The 13,158-nt window shown below is 55.6% G+C and overlaps 1 protein-coding gene across 1 annotated transcript; it reads left to right on the top strand.

The window, feature by feature from the left end:
- Positions 1-5,428: 5,428 nt before the first annotated feature.
- Positions 5,429-12,714, top strand: LOC148818870 (uncharacterized). Its single transcript, XM_088935934.1, has 7 exons — positions 5,429-5,492; positions 5,629-5,857; positions 6,950-7,073; positions 7,172-7,350; positions 9,863-9,939; positions 11,775-11,885; positions 12,327-12,714. Exons 2-7 carry the CDS (start codon positions 5,636-5,638, stop codon positions 12,532-12,534), a joined length of 921 nt encoding a protein of 306 aa, XP_088792060.1. The 5' UTR covers positions 5,429-5,492; positions 5,629-5,635; the 3' UTR covers positions 12,535-12,714.
- Positions 12,715-13,158: the final 444 nt, after the last annotated feature.

Below are 13,158 nucleotides of genomic sequence, written 5' to 3'. Positions count from 1 at the left end.
CATAGCTTAACTGACAAACAAGATGGGCTGAAGGCCTCCTCTTGTTCGAATCCTTCAGGGTCTTTGAAACCACTTTTTCTGGCAAATGTGATCAGACCCTTCTGTTTAAACGCGGTCTTGTTTCAGGGTTTACTGGATATGATGCTGCATTGCCTTGTTATTCATGTTTACAAGGAGCAGCTTGGATCCCGCTGTCTTTGAGCCTGAGCTCAAAACCGACACCTTTAATTACTGCATTTCTTCCCTGTTCGGCGCCCACGGGATTCTCCTGCAAGGGTACAGGGAGGGGACAGGGAGAGGGAAACAGCGCTGGCGTTGTTAAAGATGTGCCAAGGTGCCCACGGGACCTTCCCCCTGGCCAAGCAGCTCCCGTCGCCCACAACCAGCCCAACAACTCCTGCCACCTCCCACACCAGAGCAACACGCTCTTCTCTTTTCAAAACGTTTATTAAAAAAATAGGAAAAGATAAAGAACAGTCTGAGGTAGGATAACACACTTTCCCTCTCACATCCCCCTGAACCATACCCCCCCCCACCCATATCGCGGTCACTGCCCTCACTGTGCAGGGACAGAGCCCTGGAGTGCCCCAGGAGATGGGACCTGGCACAGGCGGGTGCCAAGCTGTCCAGCTGCAGCGCAGCGTTTAGTGTTGGTGAAGTGGAGTGGCAGCTCCTGGAAGACTCATACCCAGAGCAGGGCCTGCAGAGCCAGCAGCCCCGTGCCCGACGCGTATCCAAGCGCTTCGTCGTCAAGGCACTGGGCTCCTGGGAAAAATTCACCCGCCTGTCGGGGCTGGGACAGCGCCTCGCCCCTCTCCTGGCGGTGCCCCTGACTACATGCCACCAAGGTCCAGCTGTGTAGCCGCTCTGTACAAGAGCAGAGGCGGACAGAGACGACGCGTGTGTCCAAGCAACGTGCCAGCCCAGAGCAAGCCTCTCGCAGGGGGCACACGTTTAAAACAGGCTCCCGATCAGGAACTCTCCCTTTTAAACTTCCAACGCTACAAAATGCCATTGCGAAGGCCTTTTCAGGTGTAGTGGGTTTCAGCCGGTCTGTCCTGTGACCTTGTCACATTCCACCGGGCCCCCGCAGGGTGGATCGGTGCCACAGGCGCGCCCGCCCTTTGGTTTGAGGATTATTGGTCTGGCTTGAAGCCCCTTGGTCCCGGACTGCCGAGAGCAGGCCGGCGGCCCGGGGTCGGGGTAGGCCCAGCGCCGACGCAGTGGGTTCAGAGCTGATGCAGCAGTGCGCACGTCCGTCTTCCTGTCTCGAACCCCGGGCCGGGAGCTGGATTCAAACGCTCGGCGAGGGAGTCCAGGGTGCGTGTCCCGGGCCGCGAGGCAGGGGTCCGAGCGGGAGAGCCCCGCTACTCCAGGACGGGGGCGCCCCCCCGCCCCAGGTGCCCCTCGCAGTGCTTCAGGAACACGCCGAGGGCGGAGAAGGTCCTTCTGCAGACCAGGCAGTGGAAGGGCCGCAGCGCCCGCGCGTGCCCGATGCCCAGCGAGCACACGCTGCAGCGCAGGAGGCCGCCCTCCGCGCCCCCGCCCGGCCCCCCGCGCTCCGGCTCCCGCCCGCCCCTCCTCTTCCTCTCCCAGGCCAGCCGGGCGTGGCTGCGCTTGTGCACGCACAGGTTGGACAGGTGGCGGTAGGCCTTGTCGCAGAGCGGGCACTGGTAGATGCGGGCCCGGTCCCGGCAGCGCGGGCGCCGCTGGTGCGCCAGCAGCTGGGCGCGGCTCTGGAAGGACGCCCCGCAGGACGGGCAGCCCTGCCCCCGCGCCCCGCCGTGCTGCAGCCGGGTGTGCTGGGAGCGCGAGGCGCCCTGCAGGAAGACCCTGCTGCAGAAGCAGCACGGGAACACCTTCGGCACGTCCGGCCGGCCGCTCATCTTCCTCTTCCTCTCCCGGCCCGCCGCCGCCGCCGTCTTCCTCTGGTGCAGCTTCCTGTGCGCGCAGAGCGCGGAGGGCAGGGCGAAGACTTTGTCGCAGGAGCGGCAGGGGAAGCACTTGGCCTTCGGGCCTGGCGCCGGTTCATCTTCCTCCTCCTCTTCCTCCTCCTCCTCATGCCCCTGCTTCCCGTCGCCCGCCGGCAGCCCCTCGCCCCCCTGCGCCGGCCCGTGGCTGAGGATGATGTGCTCCCGCAGGCTGCCGGGCGCGAGGAAGACCTCCGGGCACAGCTGGCAGGCCAGCAGCTGCAGGCCGGCGTCGGCCCGGCCGCACTTGTGGTGGACGAAGCTGGAGGAGAACTGGAAGCCGCGCTTGCAGGAGGGGCAGCAGTAGGCCCGGCCCCGCGCCCGCGCCCGCTCGGCCGGGTGGAAGCGCCGCAGGTGGGACGACAGGCCAGCGGGCGTCTGGAAGGCCCGGGCGCAGAGGCCGCAGCTGTGCAGGGGCCCGGCGGGCGGAGGGGAGGGCGCCGCCCGGGGGGAGGGCGCCGCGCCGCAGCCGCCCTGCTGGTGGAAGAGCAGCACGGCCTTGTGCCCGAAGGCCCGGCCGCAGCGGGCGCAGGCGTAGGGCCCCTCGTCCGCCGGGGCGCGCGGGTCCCGCCGGCAGCGCCGCCGCCTCTCCCGCCGGCGGTGGCGCCGCAGCGCCCAGGCGCGGCGCGGGCAGGGGCAGGGCAGGACGGCGGGGGGCGGCGGGGCCGCGTGGGCGCCACAGTGTGCCCGCTCGTGGAGCTGCAGGCTGGACCGCAGGGCGAAGGCCCGGCCGCAGGCGGCGCAGCGGTGGGGCTTGCGCAGCGCGTGCGCCCCCTGCTGGTGGCCCCGCAGCTCGGCCGCGGTCGGGAAGGCCCGGTCACAGTCCTCGCACGCGTGGCCGCTCCGGCTCTGCGCCGGCCCCAGCTCGCCCCACCAGCGGGGGGGGTCCCCCGTCTTCAGGCAGGTATCGCCCCTGCCGAGCATGCTGGGATCCATCTTCACTTCCTGCAAAACAACACACTGTGGTCACAACTTCCTGCGCCCTTCTGGGAGGAGGGGGGGCAGGACACATGCTAGTCTGGTATCCTGTTCAAGGCTAGATCAGCAGCTAGTCTCTCTTTCACTATAGCAACCGGGACACCTATTGGTCCAGGCTGGAGCAGGCTGAGTGACACAGCAGCAGTTTCCCACCCCAGGTCACAGACACACACCAGGGCTTCCCTAATCATCCACACTCCTGCTCCTCAAACTCCGGGACTGCAGGGGGGAACCGAGCCCCGTGCCCATCACCGCGCGAGCCGCGCAACCTCGGTGCCCGCGCTCCGGATTCCCCCCCCCCCCGCCCCTCCCGTTTTCTTCACGCGTGACCGTGACCGACCCTGCAGGAGGTGTGAAGACGGGTGCACGGGCGCGGAAAGACGCAACAGGTCAGCGAAGAACCACGATTCACGGCCACACGGCGTGAATCAGCGAGAACGGGTTCATCTCAGCCCCAAAATAAAAAAACACAACAACCACCTACCTACCCACAGATAAAATCATGCACCTAATGAACTTTCTTGTCAGCGCTCAGAAATCCATCGTTCGCTTGCAAGTCTCAAGGATATCTGTTTTCTTTATAATCTGATTTTGCTGCCTCGGTGTCGGGACCCACCACCCTAAACCCGCGCTCCACGGCGGTAAATCCCCTTAATTTAAACTCCTTCTGCGCTTCTCCACAGACAGCAACACAAAGGCGGAGAAATGCAGAAGTGGCCGCTTAACAACACGACCAGCCTCCGCATTTAAACCCACCCCCCCCCGTCCCAGGGGAGGCAGAACTTCAGCGGGGCGAAAAAACTTCAGCGCCGCGCTTGCTGCAGCTTTGCAAGCGAAACCCACCGACGGGAAATGCCGACTCGAGCCCCACGAGCAGAGCAGTCCGACTTCACGGCATCTCCCACAGAGCAAGGGCTGCCATTGGGGATCGGTCGGACCCGCCTTGCTCGCCTCGTCCCCCTGGACTCTGCAGAGCCATGTGCCTGAACACAACCAAACAAGACCCTCGCACACGCACGGTCCCCGAGTGTGGACTACACCTCCCAGAATCCCCCCTCGCCGCCGCGCTTCCACTCGTGGTGTGGTTAAAAGTAGTGCTGCCCCATGCACCGCAGAGCGGACCCTCAAAAAATAACGAAAGCATGAACCAAGGCCGAGTGCAGCCGAAAATAAATCTGGTCCCGCTCGGTTTAAAAAAAAAAAAACTCACCCGCAAGTCCTCTCCTGAAGTTTCCCGACTTTCAGCCCAAACAGCAGCACAGCGCCTCACGCGTGGGAGAGTTAACAGTGACGTCAGCCCTCACGTGATCGCAGCGCTGGATCACGTGTCCTCCCCCGCTCTCGGATTGGCCAGAGAGCGCTTCCGGTTTAAATTTGATTTGCGGGAGGCGGGAGGTGGTCAGTGCGTGTTTTTAAAAACTAGTGAACTTTTGAAACTTTAATTTGGTTGTCTCTCCCCCCATCAGATCAAATATAGGGCGTAACGGTAAGTATATGTAAATAATTACTGACTGTCCATGTTTTTTTTTAATTGCATTGACTTACCGGAAAACAATATAACGGAAGCAGATTCTAAACTGCTTAATACAATTAAAACACTTTTGGGAAGTAGTCCGCTCCGACTTGAATTACTGGAAGTAAGTATTTTACTATACTATACTATACTCTCGCTTAGAGAAGCTGAACGCATTTCGTTTTGTGCATCATCGGTACACACAGTGCGAGAGGCTGCGCCGGTAAACCTGCCCTCGTAACTTTTGGTCAGACCACAGCCTGGCCATAGAAACTGGGCGACACAGGCAGACCTGGCTGCCCAGAGAGGACAGGCTGTGCTCCCACTGCCAGCAGGGAGAAATAGAGACAGAGGTGCACTTCCTACTGCACTGTGACAGATACTCTGGGATTAGAGAAACATCCTTCCCCAAATTCAGAAATCTAATCCCAGAGTTCCCACACCTGCCAGAATCACAATGGGTCCCAATCCTACTGGGAGAGCGAGGAGGGAACTCAGTTGAACTGGCAGCCCAGTATGTGATCTCCTGTCACAGCCTGAGGAGCAGTGAGCCTGTCTCCCAGTAATGATCCATATGTTTGTATGTACGTGTTTTAGGATGTGTCTATATTGTAAATATCTGTAGATGTTGTGTTAATTGGCAATACTGATTTATTCATTGCTCATGCCAATAAAGCTTCTTGAATTGAACTGATTGCGCCGCGGTGACCAGGATCATTCCACCTCATGCTCTCGAAGCGCTTTGCGACATGCCCTTTTACACCACCGAGTCTGCGGCATCTGGCAACGCCGGAATCAACCGGCCGGGCCAGTTAAGCTCTGATTTTTTTACATTTGAACTAGACATCACAGGTGCCGTGAGCGCATGAGGCTGGATTAGAAACACGGGAGAGCAGCCGCTCTACGGCGGAGGAGTGGAGCGAGGATACAGCTGTAGTGAAAGTACTGTCCAGGAGTCGGGCAGGAATCACAGCCAGGGGCTTATATTGGGGGAATTTTAAAAGTAAATGGAAGCTGTCAGATTTTAAATGGTGAGCAGGATCGTTACTTTTTTCGTCTGCTTAGCGGACGTCCCTCTTGGCAGAGCGCCTGTTTTTTTCTTGCGAGAAGAATCTGTGATAAACATCCTGATTGCAAACTGAAAGAAAGACGCACGTCTCTCCGCAGGCCCCCGATGGAAAGCATGGAGGAGTTCGACAGAGAGAGCCCCATGGTCATGACCTTCTGCCAGCTGCTGTCGGAGGACGAGTTCGAGGAGCAGGGCTTGTCCTACACGGAGCGCGCCCTGCGGGACCTCTTCCTCACCATGGAGCGCCAGCCCGAGCTGTGCGAGCGCGTCGTGCGCCGCAGGAAGCAGGCGGAACTGGAGCGCGGCGCCGTGGGCACTGCCATCAGGGTGCGTGCGTCCGTGCGTCCTGGGCGGGGCGGGGCGCCGCCATGTGCGTGCGTGTGTACGTCATGGGCGGGGCGGGGCGTGCGTTGTGTGTCTACGTTCCTAAACGTCCACACAAATACAAACAACCGACAGACAAATGGGCACACACGCTAAAAAAAATCAAATGGGATCTTCTTTACAACAGTCACTCACCCCCAGCTTAGTTTCTTGTGAGGGGAGTGTTGAGTCGACTAAAAGTACACTGTATTATACACTGAGAGTCAATACAAAGTCTTCAAAGATATAATAATTCCCAACACTTATATAGCTCTTTTCTGGACACTTCACTCAAAGCTTTGAGGTGAGGTCATAGGTGAATTGTCAGGGTTGGGGGAGTATTTTGAGATGAGGTCAGAGGCGAAAGGGTCGGGGGTGTTTTGGGGGTGAGGTCAGAGCTGAAGGGGTCAGGAGGGTGGGGGTGTTTTTTGGTGAGGTCAGAGGTGAAGAGGTCAGGAGGGTGGGGGGTGTTTTGAGGTGAGGTCAGAGGTGAAGGGGTCGGGGGTGTTTTGGGGTGAGGTCAGAGGTGAAGGGGTCAGGAGGGTGGGGGTTGTTTAGAGGTGAGGTCAGAGGTCAAGGGTTAGGGTGGGGGTGTTTTGGGGTGAGGTCAGAGGTGAAGGGGTCAGGAGAGTGGGGGGTGTTTTGGGGTGAGGTCAGAGGTGAAGGGGTCAGGAGGGTGGGGGTGTTTAGAGGTGAGGTCAAAGGTCAAGGGGTTGGGGTGGGGGGTGTTTTGGGGTGAGGTCAGAGGTGAAGGGGTCGGGGTGGGGGTGTTTTGAGGTGAGGTCAGAGGTGAAGGGGTGTTTGGGGTGAGGTCAGAGGTCAAAGGTTAGGGTGGGGGTGTTTTGGGGTGAGGTCAGAGGTGAAGGAGTCAGGAGAGTGGGGGGTGTTTTGAGGTGAGGTCAGAGGTCAAGGGTTAGGGTGGGGGGTGTTTTGAGGTGAGGTCAGAGGTAAAGGGGTCGGGGGTGTTTTGGGGTTAGGTCAGAGGTGAAGGGGTGTTTGGGGTGAGGTCAGAGGTCAAGGGCTCGGGGCTGACCGCTTGCTCTCTCCACATGCCAGGCCAAGTTCTTCTCGGCGGTGGAGGGCCAGATGAACCGCTGTAACGCCGTGGGCAGGCAGGAGCTGCGGCAGCACGTGGCGCGGCTCCGGGAGGAGATGGAGAAGGTGCAGCTCTATGCCCAAGGTGACAGCGCCGGCCCGGCCCGCAGCGGCGCCGTGTCGAGGTGAGAGCCCAGCGGCGCAGCGGCCCGACTCTCAGCCTGTCCCTCTCGTCTCGCGCAGAGGCCAAGCACGCGGCCCGGAGGACCTCCAGGCGGCTGCAGGACAGGAAGCGGAAGATGCAGGATGGAGGGGCTTCGGTGGTGTGTCCCCCACCCCCTCCTCCTGCGCCCCCCCTGCCCCCCAGCACCCCACAGCCTGGGGCCCAGACTCCCCTGAGGGATCAGGCCAACGTCAGGAGGGTGAGTCGACCCCTGGGCCTGACTGTCGTACAGAAGGAGACGTATGGGGGTGTTAGATTCTGCACAGCGGACGTGGCGCAGGGGTATCCCAGGTTACCTGCTTCCAGGCTGTGTTTAGTAGTCTGTTTAGTGTTGAGGGAATTCATGTGCTGGCAACACTGGGAACACAGAGGATGAAGCACATTGCAAGTGCAGTAATAATAATAATAATAATAATAATAATAATAATAATTGCTTACACTTATATAGCGCTTTTCTGGACACTCCACTCAAAGCTTTACAGGTAATGGGGACTCCCCTCCACCACCAGTGTGCAGCCCCACCTGGATGATGCAACGGCAGCCATAGTGAGCCAGAACGCTCACCACACATCAGCTATTAGTGGGGAGAAGAGCAGAGTGATGAAGTCAATTCAGAGATGGGGATTATTAGGAGGCCATGATTGTTAAGGGCCAATGGGAAATTGATATGGGAAACCCATATCTCGTAATTATGAGATACGGTGATTATCTCATAATTATGACTTAGTAATTCTCGCATACTTGATGTGCTCATGCGATAGCACAATTGTCGTATAATACCTAAAGTAGGTAGCTATGTCAGCATGCGTAGGCTGCAAAGGAACATGTCCTTCTCCTGTTATGCTCCCAAGCTCTGGAACTCTCTCCCCAAGGATATCAGAGAGTCACCTTCTCTAAACTCCTTCAAATCCAGACTCAAAACCCTCTTCTTCAGAAGAGCCTTTACTGAACTGGTTCCATTCTTCACCCCTCTGCTTTTCTTAGTACCACCATCCACGGTCTCCTCTGTATATTGTAATTGTGTTTTATCTTGTGTATTCTTTTTATTATCATTATTATTCCATGCTGAACTGAAATGAAAAGAAACACAACATTTTAGCTGTGAAGCCCTCACAGCCAAAACGTTGTTTCTCTTCTCTGTCCAGCAGGGAATAAACCTTGAATTTATTCCTTTCATACCGTAGCGCTTTCGGGTTCTCGGGGGTATGCGCCCTTGCTGCTCCCGCATCAGGTTGGCCCCCCACCGCTGGGGACTCGAACCCAGGCCTCTGGCGTCACTCAACAGGGACCCAGCCAGCTGAGCTAAAGGGAGCTCTCCCCCCAGCCCGGCGGCTGAGGTCCCTGCTATCCACAGGGAAGGGCGGTGACGTCACCGCGCTGGCAAGCCGGCTCGCACAACCTGTAATGTCGGCCGTATGCGTTACAATACCTATATCGCTACGTGCGGACTTACAGTTTTAAGCAGTGGAAGTGATTGCACGTGTAACTGTTCATAACGGAGCCATCATTGCTTTGATCTCTAAATCCCACAAAACTGGTCCTCGTGCTTGTAATGATTCTGCTCATATTTGCTAAAAATTGCGTGATTGCATTATGGCTAAGCCCCAGTCGAAATCTGTACAAATTCTGCCGCGCTGGACACAATCATTAAAATACAAGGTCTGTATGCGTTCAGTGCACAACGTAACAGGCTGTACACTGACGTAAGCATTGCTATCTCTGAAGTGGGACATGTATATATCTCACTTATCCAGCATCAAAGTACCACCACTTAAGCAGATTGTGAGAGGTGTTGATGGGGTCTGTTAATTTAGCCTCAAACAAAAGTTACACTAAGGTGCCATAAAGCTGACTTGCTTTAGCAGCCCCAGTGGCTTAACGCTACATAATAAAAGACAGGAACAACACCCACAAACAGGATAAAGCAGACCAATGTCTGCTGCATATCAAAGGACAGAATCTAGAGCAAGACAGACTAGGACAAAGAGGTAATTACATGTCAAAGAACAGTAGTTCAGGTGGGGAGCTGCGTCAGCATGCGTAGGCTGCAAAGGAACAAGTAATGAGTTTATTCCATGCTGGAAAAAAGAAGAAAGAGAACACAACGTTTCGGCCGTGGAGCCTTCTTCAGGTGTGCTGTATCAAAGAACAGGACAAGCACTCAGATTGTGAAACAAATGTTCTTCTGACTGTATATAAGAGCTGGGAAACCCTTGCAGTTTGTCTGTTCTGTGGGGCAGACCCAGCGCGCGTTGTTGTACTTATTGAGCGCAGTAAAACTGAATCTGCACAAGACTGTGTCCTGCTCCTCTGATGAAGAATTTCCCACAACAATCTCGTAATAATTCGTTATCTCGTAATTACGAGATAAGGGGGCGAATTTCTTTTTTTACCTTCGTGGCAGCAATGTGCTTCCTTACGTATCGGAGTGTGAGGCTGTAGCTTTTCATGGGTGTTTTCCAGAGCAGTGTGCAGCGAGTACTTCCTTCCCCTCCTGACCACCCTGATGCACAGATCTGCTCCAGCCAGCTCCTTCAATATTTGTTAGGAGGGTCGCTGCAGCGTTGAAGGTGCCGAGTCTGTCGCAGCGCTGCAGTGGAGAGGATCGGTCGAGCTGCTGTGGGCAGACCAGCCAGACACGGGAAGAGGAAACCCAGACGTGGTTGAACTGGGCCTGTGACTGATGCGCTCTCCCGCGCTCTCTCTTGCAGGGCGAGTTTCAGGTGGCCGCGACCCCAGACCTGCTGGACAGCTACGGCCTCTCCAGGCTCAACCGGCCAGGCAGGAGGTGAGGGTGCCGTGACCCCGGTCCTCCCCGAGGAAGCTCGTGTCAAGGGCAAACGCTCTCCACCCACTCTGTGAAATCTGCCCTGGGCTGGTTCCTGGCTTTATTAAGGCTGAAGGGCTCTGTTAATCATAATTCCTTACACTTGTATAGCACTGAGGTCAGTTTGATCTATTCCGTGGTGTAGCGAAGCTGCGACTGGAAGAACGGGTGAGTCCTCAAGGGGCGGAGTGATCACATTCAGGAGAGCCACAGGGAAATCACAGAATCGGCTGTACCTGGTGACTTCAGCTCCCTAGAAAAGCGGTTCCTGAGGCAGTGAAGGTTGCCCTTTTCCACGGGGCCTTTCCACAGAGCCCTCAAGGTGATGAAGCCGTGGGCACAGCGGGATTGGGTTACCATGGCAGCCTCGTCGTTTCTCGGGTTGGGACGCCACTAAGTAAGAAGACAGTTAAGGGGTGCACCTGGCCAACTGGAATCGAGCGAGAGAGGTTATCGCCCCTGCTATCTGGGTCGAGACGCTTACTGGTTATGGGAAGATAAGGTTATGGCCACACTACCCAATAAAAGGGGGTCTCTCCACAAGTGGTGGAACTTGGAGGTTTTCCATGTTACCGTGGTTTGAAATGCACTCATCAGTGCTGATTCTTTCTAACCCCAAAATATTCAATTCAATTTATTTTTATATAGCCCCTTAAACAACAAGGTTGTACCCAGGCGCTTAACAAAGCAAGTAACCATACATGTTGTGAATACAGAACAGAAAAGACCAGAAGACAACAGAGGAGAGGAACCAAAAACTCCTCTGTGAGGAGAAAAGAAACCTCTAGGGGTCCAAGGTCAACTGGCTGCCCAACCCCTTTGGGCATGCTAACATTAGACAATTAAAAAAGGAAATAAATGAATGAGGGTATTAATCCATCCATCGTGTCTTCTGTATGTCAGTACTCCATGCAGATCTCTGTAGACCAGCAAAATCCTCCTTAACGATAGCTATATCCACGATGTCCCTCTTGGATCCATGGCAGTGATGCAGCATCCAACTCAGATGGTCCCCAGCCCGGGCGCCATCCAGACATGTGGGGAGGAGAGTAGGATAGTCTGGTCAGAACAGATGTATCTACCTGGTGGGCCAACATAGAGACACACAATGGCATGTACAGCAGCACCAGCAGCAGGCTATAATGTAAGGTTTGAGCAGGCTAGGCTGAAGTAATAGGTCTTCAGTCTGGATCTGAATACTGAGATTGACTCGGCATCCCGAATATGGGGTGGGAGACTGTTCCATAAGCTAGGGGCCCTGTAACTAAAGACTTTACCGCCAACTGTTTTTTTATTAATGTGTGGAATATGAAGAAGACTTACATTCTGTGATCTAAGTGGGTGATGTAGGATGGTAAACATTAATAAGTTCCATTAGATAGACAGGTGCCTGAACTCTGAGAGCCTTGTAAGTAAGTAGAAGGATTTTGAAGTCCGGAGCACCCTGATAGTAGGGCATCGCAGTAGTCTGACGTGCTGTATACAAGAGCGTGTATTCATTTCTCTGTGTCTTTGAGTGGAGAGAAACTGCCTTAGTTTCGCAATATTTCTTAACTGTAGGAAGCATGTTTTCAATACTGTTTTAACATGAGAAACATAAAAATGGCGATGCAGTTCCCCCTTAAACAGAAGAATCTTCCCCCAGTAAGTGGCACCCCGCCACTGGGGAAGACCACCGATTTCCACTCCTGGGAAGCTATACCATGAAATCCTAGACTGATCCTTTCCCCTGCCTGCACCCAGAAGGCCCATTGGCACTGCTGACTGTCCATTCCCCCCCCTTTTGTCCGAAACAGCTGTGTGGATCCGCCGGCCCTGCCAGATCTGGGTGACCCCCACGCCGAGATCCGCACCGCGATTCTCGCCTCTAACCCCCTGAAGAGGCTGAAGGCGACGGGCATCGAGAGGTAGGGGCACGGCGACGCCCGCTCTTGCACGCACACATTCCAGAATGTCCCTCAGAGCTCCGGAGCATCTTTAATAAGAGGCTCGATACAATTTTTGCGCAGCTAATCAACTCCCCAGCGAGCATGATGGCCTGAATAGTCTTCTGTCAGACATTGTGTGAAATGACACGAGGCAGATGAAGAGGAAGCACTGTTTGAAAGCGTGCTCCTCTGCTCCGGTCCCTGTCTGCGGGGCAGGTTGTTAATGATCTGAGTTTTCTCTCTCGTGTGGTTCTTGTTGAGATGTGCTTGAGAGGAGATGAGCACTAGGCCACTGGCTCCGATCTGGAGCAATTAACTGTTCTTTGAGAAGGTTGATCTTGTGAAGATCGAGGGGGTGGAGGGTTGAGGGTGAAAGGTGAAGGGTTGAGGGTGAAGGTTGAAGGGTGTGTTCTGAATCAGGTCTCCGGGAGGCACCCCGATCTGCACCCCCAGTAGGAGCCGGCCGGCCGGGGGCCAGGAGAGCTCCCCTGCCTCTGCCTTCAACACGGCGCTGCTGTCCAAGTTCAGGAGCGCCCAGAGCCCAGCTCCGGGGACCCCTCCCGTCGACTCCCCGTGCAGCAGCTGCAGCGACAGCTCTGGGTTCGCCACCCCCCCGGGATCACCCTGACCCCCGGGATCCGGCGCAGCCCCCCCTCTCCTTCTACAAGACCTCTCCTGCCTGCCAGCACCCCTATACTCCTACACCCCCCCACCTGCCTGCAGGCACCCCTACACTCCTACACCCCCCCACCTGCCAGCACCCCCACACTCCTACACCCCCCTCCTGCCAGCACCCCCACAATCCCGCGCCTGCAAGCGCCCCCACACTCCTACATCCCCCTGCCTGCCAACACCCCTCCCCGCCTGCAGGCACCCCTACACACCTCTCCTCCATCCCTATCCAGGGCAGCACAATAAAACAACAGATACCCAGGACAACTGATAACTCCTACTGGAATAGAAGAAAATGTATACCAAAGCACATATTTCAATTTACCATCTATGCAAAGAAACCAAAGCACATATTTCAATTTATAACCTATGCAAAGATACCAAAGCAAATGTTTCCATATAAAGTATATTTCAGCTAACTGTTGTAAAAAGAATGCCAAATACTGGAATTATTGAAGGCTTGTTTTGATACTGTATATCAAACTTATAAACTTAAATTTTTTTTAGCAGGATCCAATAAGAATCCTAAACATTTTGCAATGTATTAGCATAAATGTATGTAGTGGAATGTTTTCATAAT

This window comes from Atractosteus spatula, chromosome 17, assembly GCF_055471065.1.
Source record: "Atractosteus spatula isolate fAtrSpa1 chromosome 17, fAtrSpa1.hap1, whole genome shotgun sequence".
Lineage (NCBI taxonomy): Eukaryota > Metazoa > Chordata > Actinopteri > Semionotiformes > Lepisosteidae > Atractosteus > Atractosteus spatula.
This window is presented reverse-complemented; position numbering and strand designations above follow the sequence as displayed.